The sequence below is a fragment of the Bison bison genome, unplaced genomic scaffold, assembly GCF_000754665.1.
Source record: "Bison bison bison isolate TAMUID 2011002044 unplaced genomic scaffold, Bison_UMD1.0 scf7180017864500, whole genome shotgun sequence".
Taxonomy (NCBI): Eukaryota; Metazoa; Chordata; class Mammalia; order Artiodactyla; family Bovidae; genus Bison; species Bison bison.
Window position 1 is genome coordinate 2,729,874 of NW_011495059.1, and position 17,524 is coordinate 2,747,397.

The following is a 17,524-nucleotide window of genomic DNA, read 5'->3' on the forward strand; positions in this document are numbered from 1 at the left end:
TCACTTCATGGGAAATAGATGGGGAAACAGTGGAAACAGTGTCAGACTTTATTTTTTGGGGCTCCAAAATCACTGCAGATGGTGACTGTAGCCATGAAATTAAAAGACGCTTACTCCTTGGAAGAAAAGTTATGACCAACCTAAATAGCATATTCAAAAGCAGAGACATTACTTTGCCAGCAAAGGTCCATCTAGTCTAGTCAAGGCTATGGTTTTTCCAATAGTCATGTATGGATGCGAGAGTTGGACTGTGAAGAAAGCTGAGTGCCGAAGAATTGATGCTTTTGACCTGTGGTGTTGGAGAAGACTCTTGAGAGTCCCTTGGACTGCAAGGAGATCCAACCGGTCCATTCTAAAGGAGATCAGCCCTGGGATTTCTTTGGAAGGACTGATGCTAAAGCTGAAACTCCAGTACTTTGGCCACCTGATGCGAAGAGTTGACTCATTGGAAAAGACTCTGATGCTGGGAGGGATTGGGGGCAGGAGGAGAAGGGGACAACAGAGGATGAGATGGCTGGATGGCATCACCGACTCGATGGACATGAGTCTGGGTAAACTCCGGGAGTTGGTGATGGACAGGGAGGCCTGGCGTACTGCGATTCATGGGGTCGCAAAGAGTCGGATACGACTGAGCGACTGTACTGAACCGAATGAATAAATATGCTTAAAACATTGTAGAAACAGGTACGATTCTTAACTCCTGGATTAGAAAGATGAGAATGAGGTGTTTTTCTTTCTTTCTCAAGCTCTTGTTTCCTCCACTTCTTTGTACTGGCCTGTTTTCCTGCTGGCATTTGCCTTCTTCTCACTCCAGCCCTGACTGCCATGGGGAGGCCCGGGGCAGAGTGACTGCAGCTCTGCACCAGCCCGGGTGATTCAGGACTTAGGCTGCCATCCCACTCGGCCCAGGAGGATAGTTTTCATTCTTTCCATTTCTTCGTTGGCCACAGCACCATTTCCCACCCCGGGTCTTTCCTCCGAGTGCCTCCTGTCTTTGTTTCCTCTTGGCTGCTCCTGGCCACCAGTCCTGCTGAGGCTTTTAGTGTTCAGACAGCTGCGGTTTGCACCTTTGTCATTCCCTGCCCCAGGCCTCTGTCCCTCGCACTCCATTCCTAGGTTCATTTTCCCATTTTCTCATTTTCCCAGGGCAGTTTTTGGCTTTTCTCAGTGTCCCACTCAAGAATCTAAGGTGATTTTGCCTGTTAACTCCTGTTTTAGATCAAAATTCCTGCCTGATTTTCTTCTAAGGAATGTGGCCACATTCTTTTCTCATTTATCCCCACTCCCCATTCTGTGAAATGTTTTTTTCTATTAAGACTGTGTTCCTTGGTATCCCAATAGGCATCCTGCTTCCGCTATACTGATCCTTTCATCACATGGGCACGTTTCAGCTTTCCTTCCTGTTTGCAGTCCTCTTATGAGCCAGCATCCTTTAATGCCCAACTGAAAGAAAACACACTATTTGAAAGTCAAGCTGTTCATGCTTTCTGCTCTCTTGCTGGGCTTAGGGTTACTGCTACACTGATTAGGATTTACCCCAGGCACATTTCTCAGAGAAATATGTTTTATTTTGCTTCCACTGAGAGCTAAGCCCCTGAGACTGGGCACCTTGTTTAATGTGACTTCGGACCTTCCATGGCACTTGGTAAATACTTAATGTTTTGAAAAGTGAGTTATGTCTCACTAGAGGCTCTCCTTATTCTAGCTGAATAGAGTGAATCAGGTGGTTGGTTGAGGTTGGGAGTGATGTGAGTTGAAAATTTTTTCCCTAAGGGAAAAAATTAATTTCATGAGTTTCTGACATGAAATTGAATGAATTAAAATGGTCTTCTTTGAAGGATAATTTGAGAAAATTCCAAGAAGTTGGGAACAGATGGCTGTTATGGAAGTGTGTTCGGCAAGCAGATTTAGTTTATATCTGTGTGTATCTGTATACACTGAGTGTTTATACACACATGATCATGCTTATGCACGGTCTCTGTTTAGGAAAAAGAAATCCTGATTTTCCAGTCTTCTTCCTACTTTGATGTGTATTTTTGGTAACACTAGCCTCTTTTTTCCCTTTTATTAGGATAGAGTAAAAAAAAAAAAATCTGTTGTCAGATTTTGATGATAACTATTGATTTTTTTTAAAATTCTAGTGTTATCCCCTGTTCTTTAGTGCCAAAAAGCAAACTGAACTTTTATTTCAAACTCCTTAATTTTTACTTAAAAAATTTTCTATAACAAAGAATGCTTTAAGCCCTCCATCCTTTTAACCCTCAGAGTAAAGTTCTGAGCCTTCTTCATCCACATGTTAATGTTTCTGTGGATTGGGTCCTGGTTAAAAACTGAAGAGAAATCAACATTTTTCCATCAGAAGCCATCTTTTTCTGCTCTTCATGGTAGGTAAGAATAAGAGACTATTTGAAGGGACGTCCAGTGGTTAAGAATCCACCTGCCAACGCAGGGAACATGGATTTGATCCCTGGTCCGGGAATTAAAATCCCACATGCCATCGGGCAACTAAGCCCATGGGCCACAATTTCTGAGCCCACTCTGTCTAGAGCACATACTCTGCAACAAGAGAAGCCCCTGCAACGAGAAGCTCTCACACCACAACCAGAGAGTAGCCCCTGGTCACTGCAGCTAGAAAAAGCCCATGCATTCAACTAAGACCCAGTGAAGCCCCCCCCCCCCAAATATATAGTCGAATAAAGAAAATTCTTTTAAAGAGAGAGAGCCTATTTGAAGTCACCTGCTGGTGAGGAGAGACCGTGGTTCTCTCAGCTTGGGTGCACTCGTGTGAAGGCTTGCTTGTTAGTCTGGTTCGTTCAGACTTGGAAGTAGGTAGAAAAGGTAGTTGGCAGTGATGAAAGTCTAAGGCTAATAGACATCTAGCTTGTTTCCAAAGCCTCTTCTGATTTGGCCAGCTGCTCTGGCTCTGTGTGCCCGTAGCACTTGCTCTATACTGCTGTTCCCATGTTGCATTGTAAAATCTCTTAACATTACTTATTCAGAAATATTTATTGAGCGCCTACTACTATTGGGCACCAAGGTCTGTTCTGAGCGCTGGAGATAACATCAGGGAACAAAAGAGCCGGAAGTCCCTGCCCTTGTGGAGGGAGCCTGTTGCATGCACACAGCCCATCTCCTCCTCCAGATGTTTGCCAGGTTTTCAGCCTACATGGGGTGTCAGGCCAAAGGGCTAAGCTCAGAACTTCCAAAGGGTAGAAATAACTTGGGAGAGGCTGGTTATCAACCTGGAAAGAGTAAAATTGTGTAGTGTGTACATGGTGGTAAGTGCTATGGAAAAAAAAACATCAGAATAGGAGTGTTACGCAATTCAGGAATGAAGCTTGCAATTTTAGATAGGGTGATCAGTGTTCACTTCACAAAGGTAATATATGATCCAAGAACTAAAGGAAGTAAAGGAGTGAGGGAGTCATGTAGGAAGAAGAGGATTTCAGGCAGACGGAATAGCAGAGTCCTGTAGGTGGAAACGTGCCTGGTGTGTATGAGGGACAGACAAGGACACCTGAAAGGTGACAGAGGAGGTGAGAGGCTGGGGACGCATTCCGTGGGCTTCTGAAGACCTTTGGGAGACTTGAGGTTTTACTCCCAGGTTGAAAGAAAAGCAGTTTAAGCAAAAGGATGACTTAAATGAAGGGGCCATTCTGATAGTTGTGTTGAGAATAGACCAGTAGGACAGGCTGGGTAACAAAGTGATTACTTAAGAGATGACTGGGAATGATCTGGGTGAGAGATGAAGGTGGTTTAGACCAGGGTGGAAGCAGTGGAGCTGGTGAGAAATGGCTGGGTTCTGAACACACTTCAAAGGTAAACTCAACAGGATCTCTTGGCTGATGAGATAGGGTGTGTGGCACAAAAAGAGAGGAGTTGGGAATTACAGGATTTTGAGATTGAACATCCAGAGGGATAGAGTTCTTTTTAATTCAGTTGTAAGAAAACTGTAGTTTGAAGGGGTAGGGTTGGTGGCTTGGCTGAGAGACTAAGAGTTTGGTTTGTGGACATCTGAAGTGTGAAATATTTCTGAAATAGGTGCTGATGACAAATAACAGTTGGATAAAGGAGTCTGTAATTATGGGGTTCTAAGCTGGATTAAATAACTATGGCAGTCTGGACAACATGCACACATGCGAGTTACGGTGCTTCAGTCACGTCTGACTCGTTGCGACCATATGGACAGTAGTCCGTCAGGCTCCTCTGTCGTGGGATTCTCTAGGCAAGAACACTGGAGGGGATTGCCATGCCTTCCTCCAGGAGATCTTTCTGACCCAGGGATAGAACCTGCATCTGTTGCATCTCCTACATTGACAGGCGGCGTCTTTATCACTAGCACCACCTGGGGAGCCCAGGATAAATAAATATGGCAGGCAAGACACATATAGCCAGTGTTTAAAACCACGAGACTGGATGGGATCACCTAGAGAATGAATATAGATAGAAAAGAAAGCCCCACAACTAGGCCCTAGGGAACTGCAGAAATAAGAGTTAGCGTTGGAGGATTCTATTTTCAGGTAAGAAATAGTTGGGCATGGCAGGCCAACACTCGCTGCAAGGGGGAAGAAAAAGGTAACTTGCAAAGAACATATTTTTAAAGACATCAGATAGCTGTGGAAGCAGTAAGAATGAGATGCACTAAAATTCCAGACGGAGAAGCGCTCTTCCCTAGATGAGCTGACCGTTGCTGACTGTTTTCTTCTCTGGAAGCATTCTGTAATTCCGGGCAGGGGCTGAGTATCAGGCTGGGCCCAAACAGAGACCTGCTCTGGGTTGACGAGAAACATCTGACCCTGCTGGTGATTGATTATGCAGGGCTGATGAAATGATTGGGAACTAGGGGAATCCCCAAAGCAAGGAGCCTTCCACAGGTGACATTTGCTGAGTTCTGGGGTAGTACAAGAAGTGGGTGGCCGAACCAGAAGGCAAATTGAAATCTCACAGTCTTGCATTATTTAGGAGATAAAATCTCACTGAAAGGATGGATCTACTACAAAACAAAACTGAATCTCCCTTAAGAGAGATTGTTAACCTGCTTGGGATTGGAAAACTCAAGGCTGAGGAGTAAAAAGACCTGCCGAGTTTACAGTCAAGTGACTGGGCATTTGTTCTCAAGGAATAGATCAAACAAGAGATGGACTGAGTCTTAACAGAACGGTGACCCAGTCCTGACCCAACAGAGCCTGATTGGACTGGACCAGTGGGACCCATTCCTTCTCCCTGTTCATCAAGGAGAAAATAGGAAGCATTTGGAGCTGCTGTGATTCTTTTGTTCACAATATTCACCGTACAATAAAAAATTATTAGACATTGAAAAGGCTGGGAAATTGACTAACAATCAGGAATATTAATGAAAGCAAAGCCCAGATGATCCAGATAATGGAGTTAGTAGAAAAAAATTTTTTTGAATTACTATGATTAATGTAATCCTCTATTTAAAGAAAATAGAGAAAATGATGGACAAAATAAGTTTAAAGTAAAGAATTCCAACAGAGAATTGAAGCTATAAAGAGAATCAGATCAATGCTGTAAAACTGAAAATTTGTAAAATTCATAGCACAATAGGTAAGTTTAAAAGCAGATTAGATACAATAGAAGATAAGATTAGTGACTTTGAAGACAGATCAGTAGAAAATTTCTAAACTGACATACAGAAAAATGAATGGAAAGAACAGAGCAAAGCATAAATGCATAGAGACCACTGGGATGCAGGAAAAGGTCTGATGCTCTGATTAGCATCCTAGATGTAGAAAAGGAAAGGTCAATCACTTAGTCATGTCCAACTCTTTGCAACCCCATGGACTGTAGCCTGCCAGTCTCCTCTGTCCATGGGATTCTCCAGAATGCTGGAATAGGTTGCCATTTCCTCCTCCAGGAGATCTTCTCCACCCTGGGATCAAACCTGGGTCAGTGGAGAGCCAAAAAGTCCCCCAAACTGATGCAAGATATCAATCAGTAGATTCAATGTTAGGTAACCCCCAAGCAGGAAAAACACACAAAAGAAAACCATACCTAGGCATATCTTAAACTGTAGAAACCAGATACTAAAAGAATATCTTATAAATCACTAGATAAAAACTGACAGCTAATATTATATTAAATGGTATAGTATTGAATGCCTTCCCTCTGAATTAGCAAGTAAGAAAAAGATTCCACTATTCTCATTTATATTCAGAAATACATTGGAGGTCCTGCGCTAAGGAGAAGAAATACAGGCATGCTTTATTTTATTGTTCTTTGCCATATTGCATTTTACAGATGCTGCCTTTTTTTTTTTTTTTGAAGTTTGAAGGTTTATGGTAACCTTGTATCAAACAAATGTATTGGCACCATTTATAATATACTAATATTACAATATACCTTTTACAGTATACTTATTTTATAAACTAGCAACATCAAATCAGGGATGGAAAATTGTAAAATGCCACTTATGATAGTATCAAGGTATTAGGTACCCTGAAGTAACTCTCAAAAGATACATAAGCCCTCTGTATGAAAAACATGGCTGAAACAAATGAAAGAAGCCCTAAGTAAATGGAGTGATATGTGACACGCACGTATTCAAAATTAAGCTATCTGGAATTCAGTCCCCGTCCACATCTAGGCAGGGTGCTTTTTTGGTGGAAATTGACGATGGAAATACAGATCTACCCTATCCAAGGTGATCTTGAAAAGGAAGAACCCAGTTGGAAGATTTATAATCCATACTTTGTAATCAGTTTACAAAAATGAAGACAGGGTAGTGTTGCCATAAGAACACATAGACCAGTGGGCCAAAAATAGAGCTGTATGTGGCTTCTGAGCACTTGAAATAGCCTAGTTCGAACTGAGATGTGCTCAACAAAGTACAGAATAGATTTTTAAAGACTCAGTATGAGAAGAAGAATGTAAACTATTTCATTAATAGTTTTATATTGATTGCATGTTGAAATGATATTTTGGCTATGTTAATTAAAATATTGTGAAAATCAAATTCATCTGTTTTTAAATGCAGCTACTGTTGTCATTCAGTCACTAAGTCATGTCCGACTCTTGGTGACTGCATGAACTGCACCACACCAGGCTTCCCTGTTTTTCTCTCTCTCCTGGAGTTTGCTCAAACTCAACGTCCATTGAGTCAGTGATGTCTTCCAACCGTCTTATCCTCCGTCGCCCCTTTCTCTTCTTGTCTTCAACCTTTCCCAGCGTAAATGTGGCTATAAGAAAATTTAAAACTATGTATGTGGCTTATTTGTGGCTTTGGTGGCAGCAAAGATTCGTTCAATGGACATAAAAATACAAAAGAGAAAAGAAAGGTGAATCATAGAGAACTTCTCTTCATCAAAAGACACATCTACAGTTTGAGAGGGCAAACTATAGATTGATAGAAAAAGTATAGATCATAACAGAGGACTCTTATTCAGAAATACAAAAAGATATAAACTTGCAAATATAAAGAATCTTGACAAAAAAAAAGAACAATTTTTAAAATAGGCAAATGACTTGAATAGAAGCCTCATAGGGCCAATAAGCATATGAAAAGATGCTCAGCACCTTCTAATTATCAGGGAAATGTGAGTTAAGGAGGGGATGTGAGATTTGAACTCTAAAGAAAGCTGAGTGCTGAAGAATTGATGCTTTTGAACTATGGTGTTGGAGAAGACTCTTGAGAGTCCCTTGGACTGCAAAGAGACCCAACCAGTCCATCCTAAAGGAGATCAGTCCTGGGTGTTCATTGGAGGGACTGATGTTGAAGCTGAAACTCTAATACTTTGGCCACCTGATGCAAAAAGCTGAATCATTTGAAAAGACCCTGATGCTGGGAAAGATTGAGGGCAGGAGGAGAAGGGGACAACACAGGATGAGATGGTTGGATGGCGTCACTGACTCAATGGACATGAGTTTGGGTAAATTCCGGGAGTTGGTGATGGACAGGGAGGCCTAATGTGTTGCAGTCCATGGGGTCGCAAAGAGTCAGATGTGACTGAACTGAACTGAGTACACATCCATTGGAATGGCTGAAGTTTTCAGTACTCATGATATCAAGTCAGTTAGAACTCCCATGCACTGCTGCTGGATGTAAAAATGGTTGCAACTACTTTGGAAAAAGTTCTGACAGTATCCCTCAAAACTAAACATATAACCAACCTCATAACCTAGCGATTGCCTTCCTGTGTATATATCCAAGGTAAGCGAGTGCATTTATATGAACATTGAAAGCAACCCAAATATTCCTTAGCAATAGCATGGGTAAATAAGTGGTGGGTAAATAAATAATTTATACAATAAAATACTGCACAGTGATACAGGAGAATAAACCACATGCTATATGATTCCATTTGCATGAAACTTAATAACAGGCAAAACTAATCAATGGTGGTAGAAGTCTGAAGAGTGGTCATGTCTAGAAGGGGGCGTGAGGATCTGCCAAGAATGTTGAAAATTTAGTATAACTTTATCTCGGGGGAACTTCACTGTATATGTGTACATGTAAAACGTCGATAATTGTATGCTTGAGATCTCTGCATGCTGTATGTATGCCATACCTCAGTCACTTACAGCCTTGTGTGGGTGTGCCTGGCCGTTCCCCGATGAAGACTATAGCGCATTTATTTCTGTAAGACCAGTACGTAAACTCAAAAGACATGCAGTAAATAACGGGGAAAGTTTAGGAAGGAAATGAAGTGGTAAGGAAGGAAGCCAGGTCATTAATCTAGTTTCCTTTAACCCGGACCGTGTTCCTTTGCTTGCTGTCCACTTGTCATAGTCCAAGCTCTGTTTGTTGGCTGCAAGATTGGGGTTGTGATTTTACTGCTCAGGAAAGGACATCTAGTTTGGGCCCTTCACTGGTAGCCATCTGGACAAGAGAAGTTATGTCCAGGTATATGGAAAAAGAGGGAGGCTTTAATTATATGATATAGATCAAGAATAACCCTTTATCTTTCCTTTGTAATCCATCTGTCTTCCATGTTATTTAGCATTCAACCAATATTCATTGATCACCCACTGTTGTCTGGCTTTCTCAAGGTATCTAGCTACACCAGTGAGTAAAACAAATCAGGATCCCTGCCATTACAGGCTAGCGTGATGGAAGAAGATGGCAACCCACTGTGAACTGCCGCCGCCTCCTTTTCTTGTGCATAAGAATCAAGCAGAGCAAATATACTTAGAGGAAATCAAAAGCCAAGTCTGTATCCAGCCCCAGTTCACTGATCTTCCGGTTGAGCAGTGGGAAAAGACTTGTCATTTTAGATTAACTTCACAATGCCATGTGTCCAGGGGGACATAATGAATATGCGTAGCCTTTGGGAGCATCTGTCAGCGCCTGCTGATTTCCATACTTCTCTTCCACCATCTGCCCTGCTTGTCGTTTTTTTTACTATCAGTTTTCTGGGAAAAGCTTGATTTAAGTTCTTAGAAAATATGTTTTCTGTAACGGTATGACTTTGGGATAGTTGAGCCCTAGAATGGGTAGACTGAAGGCAATGATAATGCAGCACAAATCATCCTTTTGGAAAGTTCTGAGAAGGAACCCAACTAGTTATTCTGAGAGTTAGGGTTGGGGTGTGTGTTCTTTTCATGCACTGTTCTAAGTCTCATATTGTGATAAATGGTAGATCTGGAAAAGTCATATAGTGCAGTTGAAACCACTGAAATAAAACTGCTCAACTGAAATCTTAGGAAGAACGTTTAACAGGAGTGTTTTTGTAAGTTTATTGTTTATTTTATTTTTATTTTTTAATTTCTGTTTAATTTTATTTGTTTATCTTTAGTTGTAGCACGTGAATTCTTATTTGCAGCATGTGGGATCTAGTTCCCAGGGAGAGGAAAAAAAGTGAAAGTCACTCAGTCATGTCCAACTCTTTGCGATCCCATGGACTGTAGCCCACGAGGCTCCTCTGTCCATGGAATTCTTCAGGCCAGAATACTGGAGTTGGTCCCATTCCTATCTCCAGGGGATCTTCCTGACTCAGGGATTGAACCTGGGTCTCCCACATTGCAGGCATATTCTTTACCATCTGAACCACCAGGGAAGCCCTAGTTCCCAGACCAGGAATCAAACCTGGGTTCCCTGCTTTGGGAGTACAGACTCTTAGCCATCGGACTATCAGAGAAGTCCCAAGTTTGTTGTTTTTTTAAATGCAAATTTTTTTAAAATCAAGTACTCCTCTGTAGAGATTTCCTGGAGATTAGAAAATGTTGATGTGTATCTAGGGTAGAAAGGAAGTAATTAAATTGTTTCCAGTTGGGATTTGTAGTCAAAGGATGATCAGTAAGACAGAAAGTGATTTCCAGGTACAGAGGGGAACAGTGATACCATTTAGTAGAGAATAGTTATGCCTTACATTTGCCTAACACTTACTGTCCAAAAAATGTTTTCACATGCCATCTTATCCTCCCAGTAACCTAGTGAGATATGTATTTTTCATTCTTATTTTAATAGATTTGAAACTAAGAGATGTTAATTGACTTGCCCAAAGTCAACAGCTGGAGGGTGTCAGAATTGGGGCCTTCTGCTTCTGAAGCCCCCAGACTCTTTCATATTATGCTTTTCTGAAAATTTTATGCAGTAACATGTAAGCAGTTTGGGCAGAGAAGGGAGGTCCCAGGACCAATTTTAATAATGCTAAAGGCAGCTCTGAAGTCAAGAATCTGCAAAGCAGAGTAACTTCCCTGCTCACGTGGGAGGGGAAGTGGGAGGGTCGTGCACAGAGGTTAGACTCTACCATCTTTGCATCACTCTGAGCTGGCAGGATGGAGGCCTCTGTACTCAAAGGTGAACCTTTGGACCAAGTAGTATCTATTGTAGCATTTCTTGTAGAACTATTTCATGGCTTCTGTGGTGCCAGTAATCCACTCTCTCTCTCTCTCACCTCTGTCTTCAGGAGCCTCCAGAAGATGACGCAAACATCATTGAGAAGATCCTGGCATCTAAGACTGTCCAGGAGGTTGGTGGCTGATGTTTCTGGCTTGCGTGTCTCTAGCGCACATTACACCCTCTGTTAAAAGATGTCTCTGGAATGGTCCTTCTCAGCTGGACCGAGAGCTAGGCAGAAGCGCTTTCGGGCTAGTTGACACTTAGGTTTACCTCTGTAGAAGATTTTAGGACATGAAATTCTTAAATGTTTGAGTATGACCCAAATTGATGTTTTTCTTCCCTGTGATCCTACTGATAGGTATTGACCTCTTAGTTGCCACAGCTCACTGAAAGTCATCAAAGACCCAAGAAGAAGAGATGGGGAAAGACTCCCAGTGCAAACACCTTTTCCTTTCCATGTCTTCAGGGCTGTCATAGGGAACTTCTAGAGAAAATCCCTGGTGTGAAAGAGCATAAGAACATAGTGTCAGGGAGAGCATGGTTTCATTTTTACCTCGAGGATTTATGAGACTTCCTCGCTTTGAGTGAACCCCTCTGGAGTGTGTGGGGAACAAGCAGGGGGTTGGGGGAGGGTAGGACAGGTTGGCAGGGACACTGGAAATGCATGTTCTCACTTTCGAAGCAGCTCTCAGAGCCCTGGGCCAGTTGGGGTTTTTCAGCTGAGTGCCCTCCTAGCCCAGATCTCGGAGTGACACCAGGAGGATTTTTTTTTTTTTTTTTTAACGTTGTAGCTTAGCTGTGTGTTCAGCCTTTAGAAAGTCTGCTCCAGGGCTGCCAAAAAAACCGACCTGGTAAAATACAAATATCCTCGAGAAACATGTTCTAAATCAAGAAGGAGCGCTTGATTTACCTTTCTCATCTGGTACTTAAGAGTGGTCCACAGGGGTCTAGGCTGATAACGGCTTGCTTTGGGTTACAGGTCCACCCGGGAGAACCCCCATTCGACCTGGAGCTGTTCTACGTCAAGTATAGAAATTTGTACGTCTGTTTAACGTATTCTTTGTATTTGGATGTTATCTGACTAAAATGTCTTTCCCTCATCCCATCATTATCTTCTATATTTTCCAAGAATGGCCCCTAAGGTGTGACTCACAGAACTCAATTGGCTCAAGTTCACCTTAGGGGGCAGTGCCCAACTTTGTGTATAGAGTCACCTGGAGAAATTTTTAAAACTACTGAAGCCCTTGCTGCCCTCAAGGCCAGTTGACTCCTTCTCTGGGTGTAGTTCCCAAGGGTTGACGTGTTTTAAAAACTCCCTGTGCGGTTCCTGTTTGCACACAATGTGGAGAATCACAGTCCTATAGCCTATACTTTTCTGCTCTCTTGCATTTTCCCTTTTTTCTCTGCTTGTGCCCACTTCCACTAATGTGCATGAATGCTAGCCTCCCTATACCTGCCCTGCCTCCAACTGTGAGCCAGTTTCTCTAGAAGCCACAGAGTGACCAGCTGCTTGGAATTGCTGTCTTGTCCTGGTTCAGTTTTTGTCCTGAAGGGCAAGGCCCTTCTAAGTCCAGTCTCTAGCGGTTCCACAGCAAGCCACTCAGCTGCTGCTATGGTAGATGGTCACTCTGGTTACTGAAACTTTGAAGTCTGATTATTTGCTGGTTCTACACTCATCTCACAATCTGTATGTCTTTGGATAGTTCCTACTTACATTGTAAATGGGCCACAATGGAAGAACTCGAAAAGGACCCTCGCATCGCACAGAAGATCAAGCGATTTAGGAATAAGCAAGCCCAGATGAAGCACATTTTTACTGAGGTGAAGCGTTACTTATTAATTTGATCACTGCTTTTCCTGCAGTATTAGATCCCAGGTTTAAGTTTCTTTAAGTCGAAGTCCCATGCAGATCTATTCCTCAGGCGTGCCCTGATTTGAGATGCAAGTTGTCCAGATTTAAGTCAAAGAAAATGGAATAAGGCTCAAACTTTACAAATGATAACTCCTAAGGATCTGCATCTTGGTTACATTCTAGGCAAAAGGAATGTGTTCACAGTTTTTTCATTTCCTTCCTCCCCCTCCCCAAAAGGGTAATTCCAAGAATTAATGCTTGGGTGTAAAATAGAAACAAAGCCAATATGTTAGAAAATAAGTAAGTAAATATATCAACTTGGGAATTTCTAAGTGTAGTAAGAGGAAGGATTGATGGATTTGGATATCAGAACATCTTTAGTGTCTATAAATTGGAAAATAACCACAAATCTTAAAGTAAGTACATATGTACATATATGTATTTCCTAACTGTATCCATGCATACCTACATACAACTGGGCTTCCGTGGTGGTTCAGACAGTAAAGAATCTGCCTGCAATGCAGGAGACCTGGGTTTGATCCCTGGGTCAGGAAGATCCCCTGGAGAAGGGACTGGCAACACACTCCAGTACTCTTCCCTGGGAAATCCCATAGACAAAGAAGCCTGATGCGCTACAGTCATCCACGGGGAGTCAGAGGTGACTGGCACTATCACTTTGGAATCCCATAGACAAAGGAGCCTGATGCGCTACAGTAGCCCATGGGGAGTCAGAGGTGACGGGCACTTTCACTTTGGGCTGCCCAGGTGGCACTAGTAGTAAAGAGCTCCCTGCCAGGAGCCATTAGAGGTGTGGGTTCAGTCCCCAGGTTTGGAGATCCCCTGCAGGAGGACATGGCAACCCACTCCAGTACTCTTCCCTGGAGAATTCCATGGACAGAGGAGCCTGGCAGGCCACAGTCCATAGGGTCACGAAGAGTCGGATACGACTAAAGCAACTTTCCATGCGTCTACGTATAAGGCATGCATTCTTATCCAGTATGGAAACCTTACTTACATTTGCATAGACACAGACATGATACACACTCATATACATATGACGAAAGCTTTAATGATAAAAAATGCTCTTATAATTCAAAAAGGAAAATACATAGAGACATAGACATAAAAAACAGATGTGTGGATACAGGGAAGTGGGATGGATTGGGAGACTGAGATTGCCAGACATACACTGCTGTATATAAATAGGTAACTAATGAGGTCCTATGGTATCACACAGGGAACTCTACCCAGTGCTCTATGGTGACCTAACTGAGAAGGAAATCCAAAAAAAGAGGGGATTTATGTATATGTATAGCTGGTTCACTTTGCTATACAGTAGAAACTAAAAATTGTAAAGCAACCATATTCCAATAAAAATTAAGAAAAAAAGAAAAGTACAAAATCCTAAATGGAAAAAAATGGACAGATTATTGGGGAATTCAGGAAAGAGGGGGAAATTATTTACTAATCATACCAAAAAAAAGTAATCAATTTCATTAGCAGCCAAAGAAATGCAAATCTTGTAGTTTTCACTTACCAGATACTGGAAGGTTTTAGAAATAAGCATCATCCATTGCTGGTGAAGGTGTGTGGAAAAGACCCTCTTGTCATCGCAGCTTGGGAGCATAACCTAGGATGCCCTCTCAGGAGAGCAGGTTGACAGCATATGTCAAATGCCTCAATATCTGCATAGCCCTTGTCCCAGCAGTTCTAATTCCATCATTTATTTTTAAGGAAACTATCAGATCTTGGAGCAAAGACTTAGCTATGATAAACAGTTTATGTTGGTGAAAAATTGAAAACAAGCATAATGTTAGGTAACAAATACTATTAAATTATGATACATTTCAGAGTGTAGTACTGCGCAGCTAGTAAAAGTGATACTGGAGGACGGTTATTAATGTCAATAGGAAGGGGCTTAATGTTGTAAACTGCTGTTAATTGAAAACGTTAGGCTCCTACAGCATGTGAGAGTTCCATTTTGGGAATGGTTGTTCTTCAGTCGCTTAGTTGTGTCCAACTCTTTGGGAACCCATGGACTGCAGCATGCCAGGCCTCTCTGTCCTTCACCATCTCTTGGAGCTTGCTCAAACTCATGTCCATCAAATCAGTGATGCCATCCAACCATCTCATCCTCTGTCATCCCCTTCTCCTCCTGCCTTCAATCTTTCCCAGCATTGAGGGTGAGAGTGGGAGGTGGGTGTGCAGGGGCAAAGAATCACCATAAAAATGCATAGAAAATGTCTGAGTTTATGTAAAAACACTGACCTAATTTTCTCTATTCAGTAGGATCGTGGTGATTTCTATTTTCTTTAACATGTAATTTTTCAATCTTATACAGACAACTTACGAAGAAAAAACAATATAAATTATTTTTTAAATGTAGTCACAAATAAGATGCCATCAAATCATAGCAAACTGCCACACATAACTTACCAGTTCATTGTTCGCATGGTGCTCCTTTTCCCACAAATGCCAAAAACCTATTTTAGGACAGTGTCAGTAAGTGTTCTTTTTGTCCCAATATGGACTCCTTTCTCTTTAGCTTCAACGTTTGGCCCCAGGCCTCTCCAGGCTCGTTGTAAAGCCTGTGAGAACTGTTTTTTATGGCATCATTCCTCTGATAGAGCATCAGGGAAAGGAAGGGCTGGAATTGGAAAAGCCGTCCTGAAGCCCTGTTGGACGCTCTCCCTGGGTTCCCAGAACATCGCACTCACACCTCTGTTTTAGCGAGGATTTGCAGCGTAGCGACTTGTTTACAGGTCTGGGTCTGCCATTCTGAGCCCTGTGAGACAGACAGGGCCTCGCCTTCCTTGTGTTTCCCTCTAGGACACCAGACGCAGGCTCCGTGCTCAGTCACCATTTGGCTGTGCCCAGGCTGGTGAGGAGGGTTTGGTGAGGAGGGTTGCCTGCTTAGACCCTGTAGCACTTCCTGTCTCCCTGGAATAAAGTCCAGACTCCTCAATGCAGTCTACGAAGCCCCATGAGTCTAGTTTCTGATTTATGCCCAAGGGAGTGATTTTTTTTTTTTCTTCCCTTGGTTGGGTATTGAAAGAGAAAACTGTGTTAGGATGTGTAGAAATACCATAGTGGGAGTCCATGGTGAGACCCTGGTGAGAATGGACAGTTACGGGAGGAGATTGGAGGCCACTATGAGAGGAAGGGAAATTGGGAAGTAGTTGCTATAACGCTGTCTTCAGTCTTGACCTGGTCAACAGTTTTACTCATAACTTGCATAAATGATATTCTTGTAAATAATAACCTAGTTCTGAATAGAGCTTCTTCATACACATTACTTCCAGCTGCTTTATAAGGTAGCCAGGGGCACGTGTAAAGGAGAGTCAGGCTAGAAGGCTGAGCGTTTCCCACACCCCACGGGGCTGGAGACCTGTTAACCCCTGACTCCTCAGCACCAGACCCAGCACTGGGAGAATGAATGACAGAATCCAGGTTCAGGTTCACCTGGACAGGCAAGGATGAATTAAATCATGCAGATGGCAATAAGTAAATGTAATGGCTCACATTGGTATTGTAAAGATCTTTACAACTTTGGAGTAGGGAAGATGACTGGATGGCAGCTCAAGGGACAAAGTTTACTATGAACCAAGAGCTGGTGGCTCAGTGGTAAACAGTCCGCCTGCCAATGCAGGAGACCGCAAGTTCGGTCCCTGGGTTGGAAGGATCCCTTGGAGAAGGAAATGGCAACCCAGTCCAGTATTCTTGCCTGGGAAATCCCATGGACAGAGAAGCCTGGTGGGCTACAGTCCATGGGGTCACAAAAGAGTTGCTTCAGACTGAGCGACTGAACAACAACAGCAAGAGTAGGGTGGGGCTTAAAAGGTGCCAGTAATCCTAGATGGCACCCTGCTTGCCATGCTCTGTTCTCTTCTGAGTATTGTGCTGATGTGGGTACCGGGATTCAGTGAGAGACTTTGTAAAGCCTGAGGGCAGCTGGGGGAGGACTGTTAACAGTGGGCAGAAGCATGTCTGAGTGATCGAGAGCAAAGGTGGACAGTGAATGCCCAGTGCTGGCGCCCCCCAGCAACCACACCCACAGGTGTCCACGCACTGCTGAACGTCCTTGGGCCAACTGAATAGCTCCTCTGCACTCAGCATCCTTTGTTTTCGTAAATCAGAAATCCTCCTAACCCTCACGATACCCAGGAGGATTAAATGACACAGTGTTGATGAAAGTGCTTGGCATGGTCCCCGCCCCACGGTCACTGCTCCACAAAGGTTAGCTCTGCATCACCGAGGGATCTGGAAACATGGCATCTGAAGAACACTGAACACCTGGGGTGGGGAGGTATTTAGATAGAGAGGAGAGAATCACTTGGCTACTGCTTCTGTAGAGGAAGCAGTTCACTCCAGTGAGTCACAGTTCCAGGAGGAAAATTAGGCAGTAATTTGATAGTGATAATGATAAAGATTGTGATGCTGCTACTGAACAGGCAGAGGTAAAGCTGTCTTGGCAGTGGGTCAGGTCTCAGAGGGCAATAAATTCCTGAACATGGGAATAATTGAATCCGAGGGTGGATTTGCCAGGGTTGCTGTAAGAAGTGTTCCTGTATAGATTGGAAGGTGAAACTATATAGCTCCTAAAGTGCCTTCTAGCTTAAGGGGCAGTGAGAACACCCCTGCAGTTCGGAGGAGGGCTTCTGGGCAAGAAAGACCTGGGTAAGCGTTCCAGTCCACGTGGCTTTGGGACCCTGGCCACAGGACATATTTAACCTCTCTGAGTCAGTTCTCTCATCTCTAAAGTATTTACAGCACTTACTGCGCCATAAAGTAGTTTAGAGGCTTACATGAAAGCACTGGACACACACTGAATATTTTGCTTATTACTGTTCTTATAAGTACACTATGCGGGG

General features: G+C 42.9%; 1 protein-coding gene across 2 annotated transcripts in view; it reads left to right on the forward strand.

The window, feature by feature from the left end:
- Positions 1–17,524, forward strand: part of CHD6 (chromodomain helicase DNA binding protein 6) — a 151,832-nt gene that overhangs the window by 45,820 nt on the left and 88,488 nt on the right. For both annotated transcript variants that reach the window (XM_010829137.1, XM_010829138.1), the window contains exons 6-8: positions 10,869–10,931; positions 11,781–11,839; positions 12,505–12,622. In XM_010829137.1, coding sequence (XP_010827439.1) covers positions 10,869–10,931; positions 11,781–11,839; positions 12,505–12,622 — 240 coding nt within the window. The remainder of the gene's footprint in view (positions 1–10,868; positions 10,932–11,780; positions 11,840–12,504; positions 12,623–17,524) is intronic.